We start from the raw sequence: 19,987 nt of genomic DNA, 5'->3' as shown, positions 1-19,987 counted from the left end.
TGCAGAATACAATCGTGTTCTTTCACAAGCTTTGCAAGCTTCCAGGCGATGGTACCCGTAATTTAACCTGTCAGTCCCCTGGCTTATAAGAGAACTGTGAAGAACAGCACGGCACTTACCCCAGAATTTCAAACACGAATGCATACCTAATCGATTCGTTCAATACCTACCATAAATTTTACAGTTTTCAACATATTCCTGCGAACAACTAAACCAATCGAGATTTACAAATATCTTTATTAAGAGAAGCTTGACAAAAATTCACACGAAATAGGTAGTCAAAAAATGAAATAGAAAATCAAATTGTTCAAAAAGGTAATTTTAAAATTCCACCAAAGGTAATTTTAACCTTCCAAAAAAGGTAATTTTAGAATTCAACGTTTTGGATGGTTTAGTTTCCCTTAAATTAATACTTGCCCACTGAAGCGGACCGAAAAATTTCATCCCTGTAAACCTCTGGCGGACTCGAAGGTTAAATCGAAAACGGCTCAAGGATCCGTTTACGTCGGCCGCACACAGGCGCTTCTAATGAAATAAATTTCATTCCTTGTGCCCCGAAACTGGGCCACTAGCAGCTCTCGCCTCCCAATCTTCCGTCTAGACGCTCGTACTCTCGCTACGTGCTGAGCGGACTACCAAGCCCTTCCAATGCTGCTACCTAAGTTATCTTACAAATTATGAGGATTACCGCGACCACCCCCAATCGAAAAGAATTCTAAAAAATAATTTTCTTATCAATTCTGTAGTATGGTTATCTTCATAATTCGATAATCTTTTCTCTGTTCTTTTTTGATAAAGTAAAATTCTTATTAGCTTTAAGTAAAAGCGGACTCCACCAAAAGCGAGAGAAGGCAATGTTCTTCAGAGAATCATAACCTCAAATGCCTGAAAACGCAGCGGCTTACAAAAAAACCGCACACGCTACAGCATCTAATGCAAAAAATCGTTCTTACCAAATGGTTCGCGTGAAAAAATAAAATCAAAAGACACCTAACCTTGTACTCGCGCAGATATTACTGTCAGGCTCCTCTGCTAGTCGTCGTAAAATGCACGAACGTCGTGCCCACTAGAAATTCTGCTGGAATAGAATCGTCAGATAGAACCGAAGAGGGAGAGAAAAAGTGAAAGAAAAGGCGAGCAAGATGTAAAATCTAAAATGCGTGGAAACGAGGTGGAAAGGTAGGCAAAACGCGGCATCGTGCTTGGTCCTGATAAAGGTAGGATACGTAGAGGTTTAACCGCGATGGTGAAAGTGCAGCGAGATATCCGCTCGGCGGAGCTTCGACGCGTCGAGATGTTGCAAGGAGGCCGAGCTTACACAAAGGATAAAGGCTGGTAGTTGAAGGTGATGAGGCAGAAAAGGGGTGTCTGGATGGCGCATAAGACGAAAACGCGAGGACAACGAAAAACCAGAGTTAGATATTATCTCGATAAATATTATTTGAATAAAATATTCGAAAAGTGCTTATCTAAGTTAGTAACGAATATTTAAGTTATTAGGTGTTTGAGGTAATGCTGAAAGAATGAACGAATTGAACTCAACTGACTCAAACAAGGACATGATTTTCTTCCGAATGATTTCGACATTTGGTTGTTAAGTGAAATAATTTTTTATATGTGTTTTTCCATTTTATGTGTGCGTGATTCATTACTTCAAATTGTCATGTTTTATTTTTATTTTGTAGAACGTTTTCTCGGATCTGACAAATTTGTGAGAAAAGCATGGAAAACGAAAGAGACGCGAGATCGTCACTGGGGAGGGCTGGCGACGGTGGCGCCCTCTGGAGAGGAACTAGTCCAAGTGAAGCAAGCAGGAGGGAAGAGAAAATGGGAAAGAGAGGTTAGAGGCGAAAGATACGAGGCAGAAGCTACGAGAAGGCTCGGCTTGGGAGTAGATTTTACGAAGGTGGATAGGTTCGAAGGGTTGAGAGGGGGGACCAGCATGCTATACGAACTGATGTCCCTTGAGGTCAGCCTAGCGTGACTACCTATCAATTGCCGAGACTGCGTCTAGTCCGCCTAAGTGACGCGATGCTGGATATACCCACTTGGATATTCTACAGACACTCCTCAACGTCGATTTTCCGTAAATACGCCGAGATAGCGTCATCCCATGTGTACGTGGATTCTTCGTGTTCCAGTAATGGGACTTACCGACTTTTTACCTCGTCGTTTCGAACCGTGACTCGCGCGTTACTTGTTTCTCAACTGTCATCGTAAAACTTGGAATAGTTAAAGGCAAGATAGCGTCAGTTACTATAGGAAAGGTGGGAATAGTTGGAAGTATGGAGACGGAATGTAAATGTTAGGTTATGTCTCGTTCGATCGGTTCTAAAATTGTCTGATCTTTTCTTTATTTGGGGTTTTAGAATTCGGATTGTAGGTTCTAGAAATACATAATAATCGTATCATTCAGACTGCAAATTTTCTGCAATCCTGACTTAGTAGCTAACATTTGTTTAGTAAACACTTCAAATATACCTAGAATATTTGGAACAATTTATTGTTTCAAAATTTGGCCGAGGAAATTGTACTGTTTGAAACATTGCTCGTGCTGCTTAAAGGTTCTCTTATAGAGGAGATTTTCTGGTCGAACTCCCGCCCCCTTTAATTGCTCCAACCGCTTTTCTCACATTCCCTGCGAAGTTTACCATAGCGCAACTGTAACACTATTAGTTGTACTTCCCAACAGTTCGAACCTTGTTCAACCACTTCAATAGCGTCTAAAGTTGTTACAACACCGATACTTCTTTATTTCGTTACAACGGACCGGTATTATCGACAGTTTATCGTCTCAATTTACTCATGGTACCCTATTGTTCCATACTATTTAGATTAACGAGTTATAAATTTGTCCGACATTGTAGCATACAGATAAGGCGTCTTCTATTACACAGGGGTGGGGGTAGAGGCGAAGCGGTAATCGTAGTACAACCGGGCAAGGATGATGGAATTTGAAGGTTAGGATATGCTTCTGTAGTTGGTTATAGATTATGTCTACTTCACTGTTGGTGAATAACAGACATCCAGTGAAAAGCAACGTAGACTCGAGGAATTGGAGAGTAATATATTAACTCTCTCTTATCTTGGCTGTCATACGGTTGAAGAGAATTTTATTAGCGATGAGTATGTGACGCGTATGTATTACAAACTTCTCCCTAATATTAGCGTGAGACGATGAGTTAATCCGTTATTGGAAAATGCTTTGATAGAGGTTAGGCTAAATTATTGGAAAACGCTTCTGTGTTGTATAGAATGTGTTAATTCGTCTTGAATATCGTCGTACTGATACAATAAGATGATACAGTTGAAACTGACAAAAAGAAAAAGAAAATGCGAATATTCCAAAGATTCGTGATTACAATTAATGAAAATTTTTATTCAAATTCGTAGTCGAATACACTTCGTAATATTTAAGAAATGTCCATCGTAGTCGGTTCGTTTTTAGTTAACGCGGTTTCTAGTAACCGAATATAGGCCAAAATTTAAAACAGATATGCTATCCACTGACTAATTTCAAAGTCTGGCAAATTGACATTTCATATGCAGCAACCTAATGCGTACAGGTCCGCAAATTGATCATTAGGTCGCAACATGAACGTAAAAGCATTAAAACGGAAATGTAAATGAATGTAAATAAACGTAAAGGAACATATAAATGGTTAAAACAGATGTTCAAATTGCATTCCACTTTCAGCAACACACCGAGTTTCTGCTCTCTTTAATAAATCAATTATTTTATGTCACCGGCAACCAACTGTAACTTCCAAAAAGATATAATGTTACATCAGTGGCTACGAACGTGTTAATATACTTTTGCAGATTGATATTTTTCAGTTTAAATTTTGCACGCATGGGAAAGTATTTCATAATGGAACACATACCGTGCTAATTTATTTAAATCTTCATTATTTATTTTCCAACAAATAGCTACGAACATTCGCGAATTTAAATATGTAGAATGTCACAAATCTCCGTATAAATGTTATTTGTTGTCACTAGGGTGTACATATTTGACATGTTAATGGCGCCATCGTTGACCTGTGGCGTTAGAATTAATCAAATTATAATTGCCCGCATCTATATATTTTTGCCTGTTCCTATAAATGTCTAAAAATCAGCAGCTTAATTGTTACATTCCACGTACTGCTGATTCGATAGGTTGTTAATATTTAAACGGATATTACAAGATGATAGTATTAAAACAAAAATGGCAGGATAAAGTTTCACCAATAAGTGTCAGCCATTAACTGTCTACTTGAATCTAACACTACCTATCTCTCTCCATCTTCAACAAAAAACCAGTTTATCCTTCAATTAAACATTTCCTGATCACCTTCGACCCTCCTTATCTCGTTCACACCCTATCAGTTTATTCTTTTCCTTCCAACGATTCCACGTCTCACGAACCTAAGAGCTTGTCGTTTTACGGTGGGTTGGCCGCGTGTAAACAAAGCGTCGAGCGGAAGTAAAACGGCTGGCGTTGTTTACACACTTCCGCCAGTCCAAAACATTCGCAAGCTGGCTGACGTTTCCTTTCCAGTTTCTCTCGCGATAACCTATCTGAAACTTTATTTTTGGCCACCGTCACGTTCCCATGTCGCCTGGCAGCACTATCGCTCGCTGACAACGCGATTTCGTCGTAAAATCACGTTAATTAATCGCGATACCGCGAGCTACAATTTAAACATGCCTTCTGAACGATTTTTAACGGAAACGGAAGTTCCAGCATAGAAGAGTATCGCGCATACTTTCTCGCGTTTTATGCTTCGATATTGATGGAGGTTAGGAAGGAACGCAATAGTATTGGTTAACGCTACCTATGCATTCGTTGCTCACCAAGAACAAAATCACCCGAAAATATCGTACACTTTCCAGCGATGTAGAAGGACAAAGAACGATTCCAACCGCGATTTGTCGAAATATATGTACGTTTCAAGCGTGATCGTCCCCATCTAGCGGAAAAATACCGCTGGTGTACCGATATTCCATTGCAAGTGGAATATTCCTGGCGGAAAGAAAAGTCGTACCATCGTTCATCCGCGCTGTCACGTAGAGCGGCAAGCTCTTATTCTACATGCATTTCTCTTCCTCTTTCTCTATACGCGTATGTCCTCTAACTCCTTTCATCCTCCACAAGGAATACATTCTCTACCGCCATGAAACGCCAACAAGCCACGTGAAGAACAAAGAGAAACGGTGTACTAACCATGGTGGTCGCGTTAGTATCGAACGACAAGGATATTCTCGCTCGAAATCACTGGGAGGGCTGGCAACACTTCCGCTTGGGTTCCAACGATGCAAACAATCCTTGGACAAGCGATATACCTTGGGGGAGCGGATCTTACCGGTATTCTCAATGTGGAGAAGAATGTTTCGGACGAAAGATATTATGGAATAGCAGTTGATCGAATAGTATTATTATATTTAGTATGGTTTGCTAGCATGCAATGGGGTGGCTGCTGGATGAAGTTTTTGTTATATAGGATGATAGGATCTGTAAGTTCCATAAGGTTCTATTTCACGGTATTTGGCGATTTTTAAATAAAATATAAACGAAGTTTGTTTTCGCAATTTGCAGAATAATTTATTAAATTATATTAACCATAAGATCATTATGTAATTTAAATGTCGTTGAACTATTTTTTTCCTAAAATTTCTCTCTAAAGCTGATCGTTCGCCAAAGTCAGTGACTAACTCAACCACTTTTCCAGCCCCCATAACCACCCAGATCGGTAAATAAACGATCGGTAAATACACGAAAACCGTATCTGTCCAGCTTTCCCGAGCCGGAAACGTCTCCGCGCGTCGACGGAAGCGACACCGAGAAACCCCGGAACGATTCGGACCTCGTTCCATCCCGGAGAAGAGTACAGTTGGTGCAAGGAATATAGCAGAATAAAGAAGAAAGGAATATGATATAATATAATATAATAAATTAAAGCTTCGAGTACCGACACCTACCGATATGTCCAGATGGCGAAGTCATTAACAGTAAAAATAAGTACATCCTATTTTGAAAATTGCATCAACGAAAGATAGTCTTCTATATTATGAACCGAGCAAACCTGCGCTTCTTTCACTGATCCATTATTTAACCACGAACAATATCGTTAAAATACAGTACTGATTTTAAGGTAGAGGTACTGGTATTTTCTTTTAGATTTCCTTCAAAATACCGGTGAAATATATCCACGAGTCGGTTCATAATTTATTCGAACACTAAAATCATGGAAGTGATAATAATATCGGTTCCACTAAGTACGCTCACGCCACGCATCCCTATGAATTCACATGGGAGGATCAAACACGTGAATGACAGGGTACAAACGAGGAGATACAGAGAAGCAGGCCGGGGTCTCGTTTGGGGGATCTGCTGACAAACGTGCAAATTGCTCGAAGAAACACACCGGTCTCTTTATGACGAGGCATTGTGTAAAAGCGCGGGAAAAAACCATGTAGAACAGACTGGAGTAGGAAACGTGGATGACCGGTGGTGCGTGTTCACGGCGGGTAGGAAAGACCCACGGAAAAAGAGGAGGGTGATGGGTAGACAGCACGGAAGGTAGAAAACACGTCGGTATGGAAAAGGTGAAAGGGGGGAAGAAGGGAAGGAAAAAGAGAAAGAAGACTATGGTGGCGCAATGGAACGAGTTGGAGAACGAAATGAATGGAGGGAGAAGAGAAGATAGAGGTGGCCGGAAACGGCGGAACGCAACGTGGTAAAGGAGAAGGGGTTGGAGGAAGAGAATGGAGGAGAAAAAGGGTGGATAGAGGTTCGGACAAAGTTGGAGAGATAGATTTCGCGTGGCAAAGGTACAGTGCTTCGTAAAAGTATTTGTACACTTATCACGGAACACCTGATGTACGTTTTACATTACAAATTTTGAAGTTTTATTAGCACCGTGATCAAATTTGTAACCAATCTTGTAATTTCTATACGTTGCACATATTTATTGCGCACATACATTCAACAACAATTTAGCACACAACAGGAATCTTACATATCTAATAAGCGAAATATCAGACTTGCTCTCAATGTTACCAATACAACTATGATCGTCGTGCCTCGTTCTAGTACTAATAAAATTTCAAAATGTTTTGTGCAACACATAATAATAATAATAAGATATCTATATACGGTTTAGATAAATGTTGAAATACTTTCGTGAACCACTGTATACTAGTATGGATATAGTATGGATATAGTAGGTAGTCGTCGGTGGGACAGAGTGATGCATGGCTATGGGGTCGGTCGCTTCACCGCGAAATGTCGGCGCCGAGCAGCCGCCCCGCGTTGCTTGCTTGCCTTTTACATACTCCACGCGGCTCCTCTTGGCCTTCCTGCAACCCTACCACCTATACTCTATTTCCTACTCCTTCCCGTTGCTTTCCTCTCGTGTCTCTCCTCTTGCACGCAGTTCTCCTATCACTTTGTTTGCCTTTCGTACGCCGCGTTACCTTTCAGTTCCAACCATCCCCGCGCAAGTGTATATCGATCGGACGCGGAAACGACGGATGCAACGGTACCCTGTTCTCTCTTTGCTTTCGTTCGGGGTACCAGTCCTTTCAGGATGATTTTACGTTCAGCGGGAATTTTCGAATTAAGCGAAGATCGATAGCGACAATTTTGTGGAAGATTAGCTACCATGCAATTTCTATTATCCGTACGTGGTTTACTTTCACAAATTCGCTCGCTGCAATCAGAAGTTTTCCAGTGTATTGGGTTGGCAACTAAGTGATTGCGGATTTTGTCGTTAGGTGATATTGACAAAATCCGCAATCACTTAGTTGCCAACCCAATAGAATTTCATTTTTGAAAATCGCATAAATATGTGCTACGTTAAATATAAGAAAATATATCGGTTCTTTGGTGAATAAGCGAAGAATTGAAATTTGATTAATCAGTTATAATTATATTAGAGTTTGCTATTTTATCAGATGGACTAGTTGATGGCGAAAGAGAAAAAGAAGACAAGTAATTTATTTGGAGAAGAAGTGGCTGAACGACACGGTTCGTGCGTCTTCAACCTTTCCTACCTTTCGTAAAGTCGTTAGATCGTGTGTACCATGCGAGTCAACCTCCCAAGATTTTTCTTCGTTACGTCAGCGACTGACCCTCCGCGCGAAATTGAGTTTCCTCAGGGCGCACGGCAGCCGGATGGGAGTGTCCCTCTCAATTGCTTCTCCACGAGAAGTTTTCGAACAATTTGGTTGCACAAAGAATAGGGAACGCTTTGAACCTTGCTCGAATTTAAGGCTTTCCTTCGTCCAAACGATTTAATCGAAAAAAACACCAACTACTTATGACATACAAAAGTTAAGTGTCGACGAAAAATCTAAGTGATCGTAAATTTAAAAAAAAAGAGAGAGAAAAGTAGTTTAAATAGATGGGTGGATATCAATTTGCATAGATATCGCGTAAGCTAAAATATCGATGTATTTAAACTGCTAAAGCTTCGTTAGGTATATCGATAACATACATTATAATCATTAATATCGTTAAAGTCGATATAGAGTTTGAAACAAGAAGAATAAATTAAAAAAAAAAAAACGTGCAATAAAACACTTTGTATTATATAAAATAGCAAGAATTTTGGAAATTAATCTGACGATAAATTGCAGAGTAACACCCGTGAAAACTTACGAAGCAAAACTCGCGACAACTTTCAAAGCGGCGCGCTATACTTGTTTTAACTAAAGCGAAACGATATCGTACGATAACCAGAAACGCATTCGCGACAAGGACCGACGTGAAACGAGAACGAGACAGCGTTTAACGGAGAGACTTCCATTACGTTCGGCGAACTTGCACTCGGGGCAAACAGGTTGCACTGGGATTTCCGTGTTTGCGTCGATGCAAATGCCCCAACCTCTCTCTTCCTTTCGTACTTCGAAACAACCTTCGAGGGTTGCCGTCACCGTATCACTTTGTTTGTCTTAGCTCGAAGCTTTGATACACTCACCGGTAGGTGAACCTGTGACCGCGCATGCGCACGCGTCGTTGCAGCCACAGCTTCTTATCTTGAACGGTGCGGATAAGCGTCTTATTGTTCTCGCTAGAGCTTCACAGTTTTGAACATGCAATAAAAAGACACGTATGTACAGAGGCAGCGTGTAACTTGTATTACAAATAGAAAGCAAATTTCACGTTCTTAATTACGTAGAAGGAAAGGTAGGAATTTTACAGATGAAATTAAATATATTTATGAATCTGTCGTTATCTTCTTCACGAAAATAATATGCTACGTCGCGATTCAAAATACATGGTCGTACGACTACAATGGAGGCGAGAAGATCACAGAGAGGAATCTTTTATCTTGAAATATCTGTGGAAAATATTATTAATAACGTAAGTAGGTTAGCAAATATACGTGGAACAGAGATTTCTATTTGCCAAACACTATCAGATACGATTAAGTTGGCAGATTGTAGTTGGCGCTGTATCGGAGGAAGAAAGCGGCAGATTTAAATTCTACGGCGCGGCAAACTTGAAAGTCGAAACTCTTTGCACGCCTTCGTCGATACCGAACTCGCCAACTTCGCGTAAGTTTAGCTGGAATTTTTTCTCCTCGGTAGTTTCACTTTATAGTTGCTTTTTTCACCAACGTCTCTTCGCTTTTTACGTCGAGATAGTAACTCGTGAAAATTAAACGACGTGTTTTTAAGATATTCGATCAAATAGTTCCAATTCTTACTTCGACTTGCTTGGAATTTCCTTTTCCTTTTTTTTTTTTTTTTTGCCAATTCTTAGAAATTTTACGTAAAAGCTTCCACGTACGCTTTCTTAGGATTTGTTTAGAATTGTATCGAATGTACACAGATAAACCTATACTACTGTAGTTTTCGTTGTTTTATGTCATGCAATTCACGCAGCAACAATTTGCTTGAACGTAACGCGTATGCGAGTAATTAGCAGTAACGATAATTCCAATGGGACTTAGAAGCAACGGTACATTAGCAACTAGTCACGGCACGTTAAACCTTATGGAAATGGTTCTGGGCGGGTTCCAAAAACTACACCCACGTTTTTGCCAAAAAAGGAATAAGAACTTTTGCGAGCAAACTCTATCCAGATTAGAGAGTTTTGTGTGTCTCCGCGGAGACATCATTCTATTCTATAGAATAGTAAATTATCGGAGGATGATTGAGCGTCGCTTTATAAACAAACACTGAATCAATTTTTAGAAAATTTTTAGAAGAAGAAAAGATACAAAACTAAGAATAAAAAAGTACAGCATGCGATTTAAAAATATATTGTTGCTAATACGTTGCAGCTTTCTCTCTTCGTGTCGTATTATCTTTCGGGGATAAGCTTCTGATGCTATTTCAAGATAACGGTGAAATTTATGTATCTAAAGCTAGAAGAGAGACCATAAAGAATAATTAGGAAAAGACGGAAAACTGATGTGCGTAATGCAGCAATTCAATTAATATAATTGGCCATTTCGATTACGATCGATACAGCTAATGGCCGTGGATGCTGCCCCTAATTAATATTCGCTTTTAATTACGTCCACGTTTCAGAAACGACCGCCCACGCGTCGCCGAATACTTCCGGTATCCGTTGCGCGTTTTCCGAGATGCATCCGCCACTCGAGAGCTGCGATCGTCAGGAGATTCGGCAATGATCGGTCCATGGTGTGTTAACTTAACGCCGAATGAGCAAATTATTTATCTATAAAATCATAGCACCCGTGTTTCCATTAAATTTGTCAATTTTACAAACACTTTGACAAACACAATCCCTCGATTTTCTCTTTTAACATATCCAAATGGAACGAAGAAAACGAATGGAAAATGAAGAAACGGAAGATCCAAGTAGCCGCTAATCGAACGATAACACTAAATCGAGCGAATATTGCACAGGTATCGGTGACCTTTTCCGTCGTTTCGGGTGGAAAAGGTATCGCGCAATAACGCCGCCTCCGAGCCCCCGTTCAAAGGGGGCATATATCCCTTTCAACCGTCAAACCCTCGGAAACCTCTGTGCAGACCGTTAGTTGCAAGTTTTCCGTTTCGAATCAGCGCATTCTCATCGAACACGAATCGATTTCGAAACGCTCTCGAGTGCCGGCTTGTCATTAACCCCGTTCTTCGGGCGTGAACCTCCGAAACGAGCCACAATTCCATCGTGTGAGCACCTACTATATTGGCCCGCAAGCAGACTCGCGAAGCCATCCCCCATTCCCTGTTCAACCCTCGCCTCGTATACCTACCAACCCCCTTTTTCAACCCTTTTCCACCCTTCTTCCATATATCGCGTTCTTCCACTTTCTCCCTGTTGCTATAAGCTGAGATATCTGGCCGCAGAATTTTTGGGATTTCCTCGATAACGGAATAACTAACGACGCATGAAAAATAGGTTTCAGGGGAACTTTTAATACGAAATGCGTATTTTATTTCTTTTTTTTTTCTTTGTTTTTGTTTTTTTATCTTATAGAGAATGATCGTTTACGTGTTATTATTAAAAGAGGTTCGATCTCTTTAATATCGAGTATCAAAAGCCAGAGTATCAAGCACGAGATACAACGGACGATTCAATTTCATGGCGAAAAATCGGAACGGTTTATTATCGAGACTGAACCCAGTTGGAAACGATAAAAGTCGCCGGAGAAATCAACTTTCCAATAAATAGAGAATTCACTCGTAACTGGTGTGGGTCACCTGGGTTTTCGTTTGCACTTGCTCAACAACCACGGTCATCGACTCCAAGAAACGACCGACTATTGAACACAATTATACTTATTGCCAAGCACGAGTCATTGAATTTCAACTACCCGTTATTCCAACAAAATTACTTCTGATCAATTTTAAATACTCTTGGAAACGAATATATAGAATATTGTAATTCAGAGTAAATTCGTTTAATATCGGAAGCACTCAAAAATAAAAAATAAAGTATATCTACGGTTAGCGGATTTCAAACAAAAGATCACATTTGTAAATTAAAGTTACGGTTGGTAATATTACGGTATTAGTAATCATATTGATGGCTACGATAAAGAAATCAAAATGTAAATGAAATTCTTTCTCCGTGTATCCATAATGGAATCTTAAGAGTGTGGAAAGTTAAATTTCTGCAACTAAGAGATTTTTATTTTGAATTTAATAAAGAAGCGAGAAAACACGAAAGCAATATCTGAAATTCTGTAAGTAGTAGATGTCAGTGAATAATACATCGCGTACTTCCGAGCAAACGTTCGCCAATACACAAAAGCTTATTCTCCGATAAAATATCTAATACTTTAAGAATTTCAATATTCTCTACACTTTAAGCGTTTTGGTAAAAATATTTCCCGCTCATCTTCACGGTATTCGAATCATCCGCTTGAATATTTCAGATATCTGAACCCGGTAACCGGATCGCGTGACACAATATCGAACTTGAATTTGCGCGCGGTATCATTATACGCGCGGATCCGCGTACTCACTTTCGTTTTTATTAAATAAATTCGCACGTGTATTACCAAAATCTCTTTCGACGTGCATACATTTTAAGCCTGTTTTTAATCCTCAAATAAACTACCTGTACCTCGAATAAACCATTCGATTAATTTGTTAACCAGTTGACGTAACCACGGGATTAAAAATTAATAAAGTCGTGTCAACTTTGATTCTTTCCGACCTCCCCCTTTTTGGCGATTTTTGTAGATAATTTAAGATATATTGGGTTGGCAACTAAGTGATTGCGGATTTTGTCATTAGGTGGTATTGGCAAAATCCGCAATCACTTAGTTGCCAACCCACTGGACACATTTAATAAGACATGCGGTGCAATTTTATAAAATCAGTCGTGAGATTAAAAAAAAAAAAAAAAAAAAATAGCACAGGCAGACATCCAAAAAATCTACTAAATGTACGATCCTAAATTAAATTCTTGGTGTCTATGTTCATAATTTTATTGTATAACTCGTTGCGTTCGTCAGCGCCGAATCTCGATAACCGCAACAATAATAGCACGCACATTATCGTCGATCGGTCGTGGCATTTTCGTGCTATAATTGCACCATCCCGAGCAACTGAGAACGCGTAAATACACCGGCAAGCGTAAATGAAGCTCTCCGGATCGGTACGATTGTTCCCCCGTCGTAAATCGAAAACGGTGATTAAACTCGATATTTGTCGACTCGCGATTCGCGCACCGACAACAGTCGGTTAAAAGCCTGCCTTTTATTCGACTTTGCCAACGATCAACCTATGTACTTTGTACAGCGACGTTAGAAATCTTGAAACCGATAGTTTCTTTCGTTCACGTTCAAACGTATGGTTCTTGGTACGTGTACCACCAGGAGAACGTAAACGACAGTATTCGAGACTATAATGGTCAGTTATACAGGGTGGTCGGTAACTGGTAGTACAAGCGGAAAAGGGGTGATTCTACGCGAAAAAAGAAGTCGAAAATATAGAATAAAAATTTTTCGTTTGAGACTTTGTTTTCGAGAAAATCGGCTTTGAATTTTCGCTCGGTACGCGTGCACTTTATCGCGTCTCGTTATAACGGATCTCACTGTAGATCGTTGTCTGGATGGAAAAATAAAAAAAAAAATTTTTGTTCTATATTTTCGACTTCTTTTATCGCGTAGAATCACCCCCTTTCCGCTTGTACCACCAGTTACCAACCACCCTGTATTTCGATAGAATAGATACAACGTTTTAAAACGATAGAAGCAACTTTCATTGGACTCGAACCACGAAGAAGAGTTGGACCAATTTGTTCCGATGAGTTACGGTATAGCGAATTATTGCGAGAACAGTGTATTTGTTATTATCAGCATAACCGGAAAATTTAATCTTTATTTCGTTCGAAACACGTTCCACCGGTTTGTTGCTATGAGACTTACCATGTAATAATCGCGGCGATACATATTGCGCATCGATAGTATCGGAATTTGATCTGTAAGTGGCTGTAACTTTATCCGGTATAAATATCGTATATATAGCAGCGAATTTCTATGTGTTTTGACCGACGAAAGGTAATCTCTTTGTGAAAACATTCGAAAATACCAAAGGAATTAGAGGGCAAATAGTCGATAACTTTCGTTCAAATCAACTTAAGAAGAGAATAATCTTATCGGCCATGAAATTCTAATTCTACTCAACAGGTAAGCTAAGCTATAGATAAACTGAAGAAATTATTTCGATAACCGACGCGTGAATTATTCGTTGATTCTTTGTAAAATTTGTATTTTTAAGAATTATTCGAACACGGTCGAGTTATGTCACTTTATCCTGGTGTTTTATCGCGTACTCTGTTGTTTGCCAAGTATAGGGAACGTGTATAGCGTTTCACGTTTCGTTAACCCGTACATATTTCGTTATTTTCACGAGAGGTTACTGAAAGTGATCACGGGATATTTTTATTTCATTTTCCGAATTTTTATTCGCTTAGGTACGTTGAAAATGTCGCTCGATTCCGATACTGTAAACGCATACTGCCTGTTCCATGCTATTTGCAAACGATCGAATGAAATTAGTTACACTGATTTCATCGGAATCGTTGCGGTGGAAAACCAGCTCTAACTCGGTAGCGACACACAACTTGCTGACATATATCTTATATTCTTCGCGATTGTCAACCGACGAATTCCTCCACCAAATGCGATTCATCGTATCATTAGATTTTCACATTTTTCTCCTAAAAAATCAGCGATATCCCATTTGCGATATTTTACGAAAGGAGTTACACGTATGGATCTACCAGTTTAACCAAATCCTACATTCACACACGAAAGCTCAGAGAATTCTTCCTGGGACACAAATTTTCCTACGTTACATACCAAAAGATTCTGAGGAAAGCAGAAAAGAGGACAAGAAATGAAATGAAATGAAAGAAAATAAACGAAAACCTGGAAAGAGCTATATGTCCTATTTCAGAAAATCATCTTATAATGCGTGAAATACATCAAAATCTCCCACTAACCAACCACCGACAAGGAAACAAAACAAAACAAAAAAAAAAAAAGAAGGAAATGAAAATCACTAAGAAACATGCTAGCACACATTTCCTATCGACCGAAATTGTTATCCACCTGTAACAAAAATTCCCACCAAACAAGCACCGAAAACTTCATTGAATCGTTCCGTCGCACGTACACGTACATATTATATCGCAGCACGGTAAAATGATAATAACTCGGATGATCTTACCGGACGTGGCGTCGCGGCAGCGGCGGCGGCACGGGGCTGTGAAAGTTCTCCATCATAGAGTAAGAGTCGCGCTCGGCCGCGGACTTATGCTCGAGCGCCTCCAGATGGTCGAGTCGCAGCAGCTCCGGCTCGCGAGGCGAGTGCAGCTCACAATGGGCGACGTGAAGCAACGGCCTCAGCGACGAACCGCCTTCGCATCGTTGCTGCCGCGAAGGCGGCCTCGCCACCTGTCTGTCTACACCATCCGACGCGTGTTGCTCGTCACCCCAGACCTCGAACTCCCCCGCCGCGGAGTAATCGCCGAATCCACCGTTACCCTTCACCGTTGCACCCTTTTTCGAACGATCGTCGACGAGTACGGGCCACGGGGAGCCCCGTTGCTCCTCCTTGCCCTCGGCTACTCGTCTATCCTCCTGTTTCCTCTTGTATTTCACCAGGTACTGTCGTTTCCGGTTCGAAAGCGACAACGACAGGCTGCCTCGGCGACCGGAGCAGCGACGGCCCGTCAGATTTCCGGCGGACGCGCCGCGGTCCGCATACAGGTCCTTCCACGAGCGGGTCAGCGTATCTTTTTCACCTTTCGGACCTCAGCATGTCACGTTTCTAAAGCCACGATCCAGTGGTAGCCTTGTTCGGTGATGATCGGCGGAGGCTGTTGCTTCGAGGGTCGTTCCGTTAAGACAGACACATTCTATGATTGTGGTCTCGTTTTCGTGACTGGCCGCCGGCTACAGACCGAGTTAACGTGTACGCAAACTTTCTTATCGATCTGTCAACGCCAACGAGAAAGTTGAACTCCCGCGCGAGGTTAGATGAGAGAGAGAAAGAGACTAACTGGGTAATGCCAATCTCTGGCCCGTCGTCGATCGTTGCTTCGTCGCAGATTGTATTTGTTCGATGTAAGGAGCGATACGTCGAACGGGAGACAAGATGGACGAGGATATCGTTAGATAATCTTTGGTGGATGGTTAAAGTTTCTTGACGTGGGTTGGTCACTTTTGGGAAGAACGATTGATAGATGCTTGCAAGGTTCGATGACTCGACGTGTATTCCTTTCACTGCACTCCGCGAGCGAAACACTTGACGAGCTCGATGCTCTAACACTGGACACTTTTTCTTCACCAATTCCAAGATCGTAGACAGTGTCGTATTATGTTTTCTTCGAGCAAGAAGTATAGCCAGCGGGGTCCCCTCAGCGACACATCACTAGACAAACGATCCCGATGACAGAAGCAGTTCCCTTCCAACGACGAGCAGCGAACGTACGTAACGGATACTCTCGTCACGGAAGAACTAATTGGGTCAGGGGGGTTGAGAACTGCACGCAAATCCGTACCGGTGGAGCGTGAGCAGCGTGCCCCGAAGGTCCCAGGGGTACGAGCGAAGAGACTGTGTCGTTGTGGACCAAAACTCGAGACGATTTCTCTGAACCAGTTCGGCAGCTCGACTTTCCGACCTTGCACGATAATTCTGATTCGTTCGCGAGACCAAACTCGTAGTTACAGAAACAAGTGGGAAAAAAAACTTGCAGGCACTTCGCGGAGAACGAAGCTTCGATAACGAGTCTAGTCGAAGCGTGTTTGAACACGTCGCGAGATATGTATTCTGATCGCGTGTGATCCAGTTGTCTAAACGATCTAAGGGATGATGCTCGTGTCACCGTTCAGCGTGTTCCCGTAGCGTAGACACGACAGAGAGAGTGTACAGTGAGAGGTTACTGCACCACCGATCTACCGTGGTCGCCGACTCCCCTCTTAATCGCGTACCGTCAGTGAAAAACGATCTCGTCGTTCGAGAAAGAGAGATCGCTCGAGGGTAACGTACACACTCGCGTGAGCTGCGGATCAAAGACTGAAGGGCCACGGCGCCGCAACGCCCGGCACCGAGTGACACTGAGTGTCCCCACCACGCTGCCGGTGACGCGCACGCGCGCCACGCGCTCCAGCGAACCCCTCTCCCTCCAGTTCGCGGAGAAATCCCTGGAAGAGAACGCCGCCATGCGGGTGGTGCGCTCACTATTTGTTCTCGTGGTGTCGCGGCCGCCGTATCGCTACGACTGGCCGTGTCTACGCTTGTTTTGCGACGCGGATCCACCGGGGTGTCGATATCCGCGCAACTTCGTCGCTGTTGAAAAGTTTCGAGAGAGATTGCTCGTGGGACGAAGGCTGGAAAGTTCTGGGTTTTCTGTTTTTGTCGGTGGCGGTTGATTGGATATTTTTGATGGAGGGAAGGGGACGAGGGCCGGGGTGATTCGGTGGAATTGAAGAGGTGCGTTGGTAGTTCGGTATGGGATTACGGTGCGGTCGGGTATCAACAAGTTATGTAGAAGCGACGACGTGAAGCGGTCAAACGTGATGACGGTGCGTGTGCTGATTTTTATCGTGAATTGCGACCGTTGTGAAGATTTCGAGAGTACTGCGATATAAAAAGGTGAAGCGAACCTCGTTTACGTCGAATGAAACAAACTTTGTCGTGCGTACTATCAACGTGGAACTTTCTAGTTAGCGGTAAAATTATTTTCAGATAGCGAATTTGGTGAATAAAAATTTGTTACAATTTATTCTATTGTCGTTATATTAGTGGATTGTAAAAGTTGAATAAAACGAGTTGGAAATTATTAAAATCCAAATGTCCTTTTTCCTCTGTGTGTAAAAATATACAGAATGATTCTTTAAACGTTACCAACGCTATGACAAAGATATAGCCACGATTTATTCTATCGTTGTTATTTTAATGGATTATAAAGGTTGAATAAAACGAGTTGGAAATTATTAAAATCCAAACGTCTTTCTTCCCTCTGTGTGTAAAAATGTACAGAATGATTCTTTAAATGTTACCAACGCTACGACGAAGATATAAATAGGAATTTTATCATATTCGAAATTAATAACGCGCGGTGTAACGCGGAAAAGGCTGCTTTCCCCATTGTGAATTTACTTGTTCCTTTGTTCCTTATATACGCGTTGTAGCACTGTAGACCGTTTTTCTTTCTTATTAGCTTCATTTTCAGTGTCGTATAATAGGTTATGTGCAACTTCCTTAGATGTCGCGATCTTCCTTTGATCCTCGCTGCTAAATGAAAGGAATTTTCGTCCGCAATTCATAGCGCTGGTAATATTGCCTTTTCTTTCTACAAGTATGGACGTATTTTCATAGCTTTTACCTTCATCGCGTTAGAATTATGGAATTATTACGTTTTCACAGAGGGATTACGGCAAAGTGTTGTATAGTCACGTAAGTAATAAACGAATCCATTGCAGAATACTTTACAGCACTCGCTGAAATTGAAACGTTTCAACTGAAATTTTTCAGCGCTCGTTTCGTAATCAGAAAATCCAAATTTTTATGTTTCGACAAATCGACTTGGAAATAAAAGGGAAGAGCAGAATTTGTCTAGAGGAATTTTTCTCTTGAGATACCTAACACCAGTTAATACTCTTGCTAGACTCTCGTTTTGAACTCTCCCTCTCTAAACGCGCCCTTGGAAAATTCTACCCCTCCTGCATACACGCTCGCATACTTTAGCATATTTCAAGGTTCAATATAAAATATGCTTCTATATTATATTTTTAAATTCTTCTACTCGCTACAAGTTATGTACGTATTGCGATGAATTTAATAACTAATAATTTAACTAATTTGGAAGCGAATTTCGAATCTACTAATTGTAATTTCTAATTCTACAACAACTAGAAATCTCCACCCTTATCCGTAGACTTGGCGTAACGCGCAGACTTTCAACTATTCGAAACATGGCAAGTGAAAACGAGGATGTGATGTAAACAAGCGAGCCGACATGTAAACAGCGCCATCAGCGATCGTCTGAGACAACAGAACGTATAGACGAGCGTGCCTATCATATCTTCGTAAGAAATGCATCGTGCTGCAACCACCTAACCTTGCGTAACGACGTCCTTCCTGAACATCAGAGGCACAGACCATTTAATTGTTTCATCGTGGAACACGGTGTCTTGTTGTGCGAGGTATTGTTCGAAGGGAGAGATAACGCAAACGACAATAGAGGATAATAATAATCACGGTGGCAAACGTTAACGCGATATCTGAAGCATATTAATTGCAAGTGCAATGTACAATTAATAATATCTTGTTACAATTATCGGTCGATAAATGGATGAAGGGTGAATCGATATCGTTACAACATCATTTACTCGTGCCGTCGCTGGAAACAAAAGGCGAAACGTCCCGTGCTGATTGACTTCCGTCGCAACAATCCCCGCCTGAAATCGTAAAAATAATTGCTCCTTTCGCGTTAAATGTCCCGAGCAATTACGTCGTTCCGGGCAACGGTATTGCACGATGGATGTATATAGTATATATACAACGATTAGATGTCCGCGACAGTGTACGTATATATCAGGAGATCTCTATTGATTCGAAAAATACGAGAATGTTATAGACGACGATGTTGTGCGATTCGAATCGGTCAAAGATAGCGCAAATGGATTTCACCTAAATATTCTTTTCCTACGTTTTATCGTTACGAAGGTTAATTTGAATACAGAATTTTGACTGGAATCCTTATTTATTTATCAAATTATATGTATTCTTTCAAATCATTCCCTTTTAATTGTATTTGCAACAATATATCTGTATGTTCAAAAACAATAGAAGTATCTTTTTATGATTATAATCCCGAATGAAAGTTTTTAAAATCTTATAAATCGTCTTCTGACTTTTACCTTTCAAAAGTAATAGAAACAATTAACTATTCACTAACGAGAATAGCCAGTTAAGTAGTTGGGACCAATTTCTTCAGCTCGACGATCAACAGCACGTATCACCAGGCCACTCTATCTACCGCTAATTAAAACCTGCC

The 19,987-nt window shown here is 41.1% G+C and overlaps 1 protein-coding gene across 9 annotated transcripts in view; it reads right to left on the bottom strand.

Moving 5' to 3' along the window:
• The window catches only part of Ten-a (Teneurin-a transmembrane protein), a 708,522-nt gene that overhangs the window by 94,671 nt on the left and 593,864 nt on the right, over positions 1-19,987 (bottom strand). Inside the window, exon 1 of one of the 9 annotated variants that reach the window (XM_069130279.1) lies at positions 15,151-17,007. The exons of the other annotated variants lie outside the window; for them this stretch is intronic. Coding sequence (XP_068986380.1) covers positions 15,151-15,206 — 56 coding nt within the window. The 5' untranslated portion in view covers positions 15,207-17,007. Of the gene's footprint in view, positions 1-15,150; positions 17,008-19,987 lie in introns of those variants that run through there. 9 annotated transcript variants of the gene reach the window in all.

Source organism: Bombus flavifrons, chromosome 2 (assembly GCF_040668555.2).
Source record: "Bombus flavifrons isolate JBK064 chromosome 2, iyBomFlav1_principal, whole genome shotgun sequence".
In the NCBI taxonomy this organism is placed as follows: Eukaryota; Metazoa; Arthropoda; class Insecta; order Hymenoptera; family Apidae; genus Bombus; species Bombus flavifrons.
This window is presented reverse-complemented; position numbering and strand designations above follow the sequence as displayed.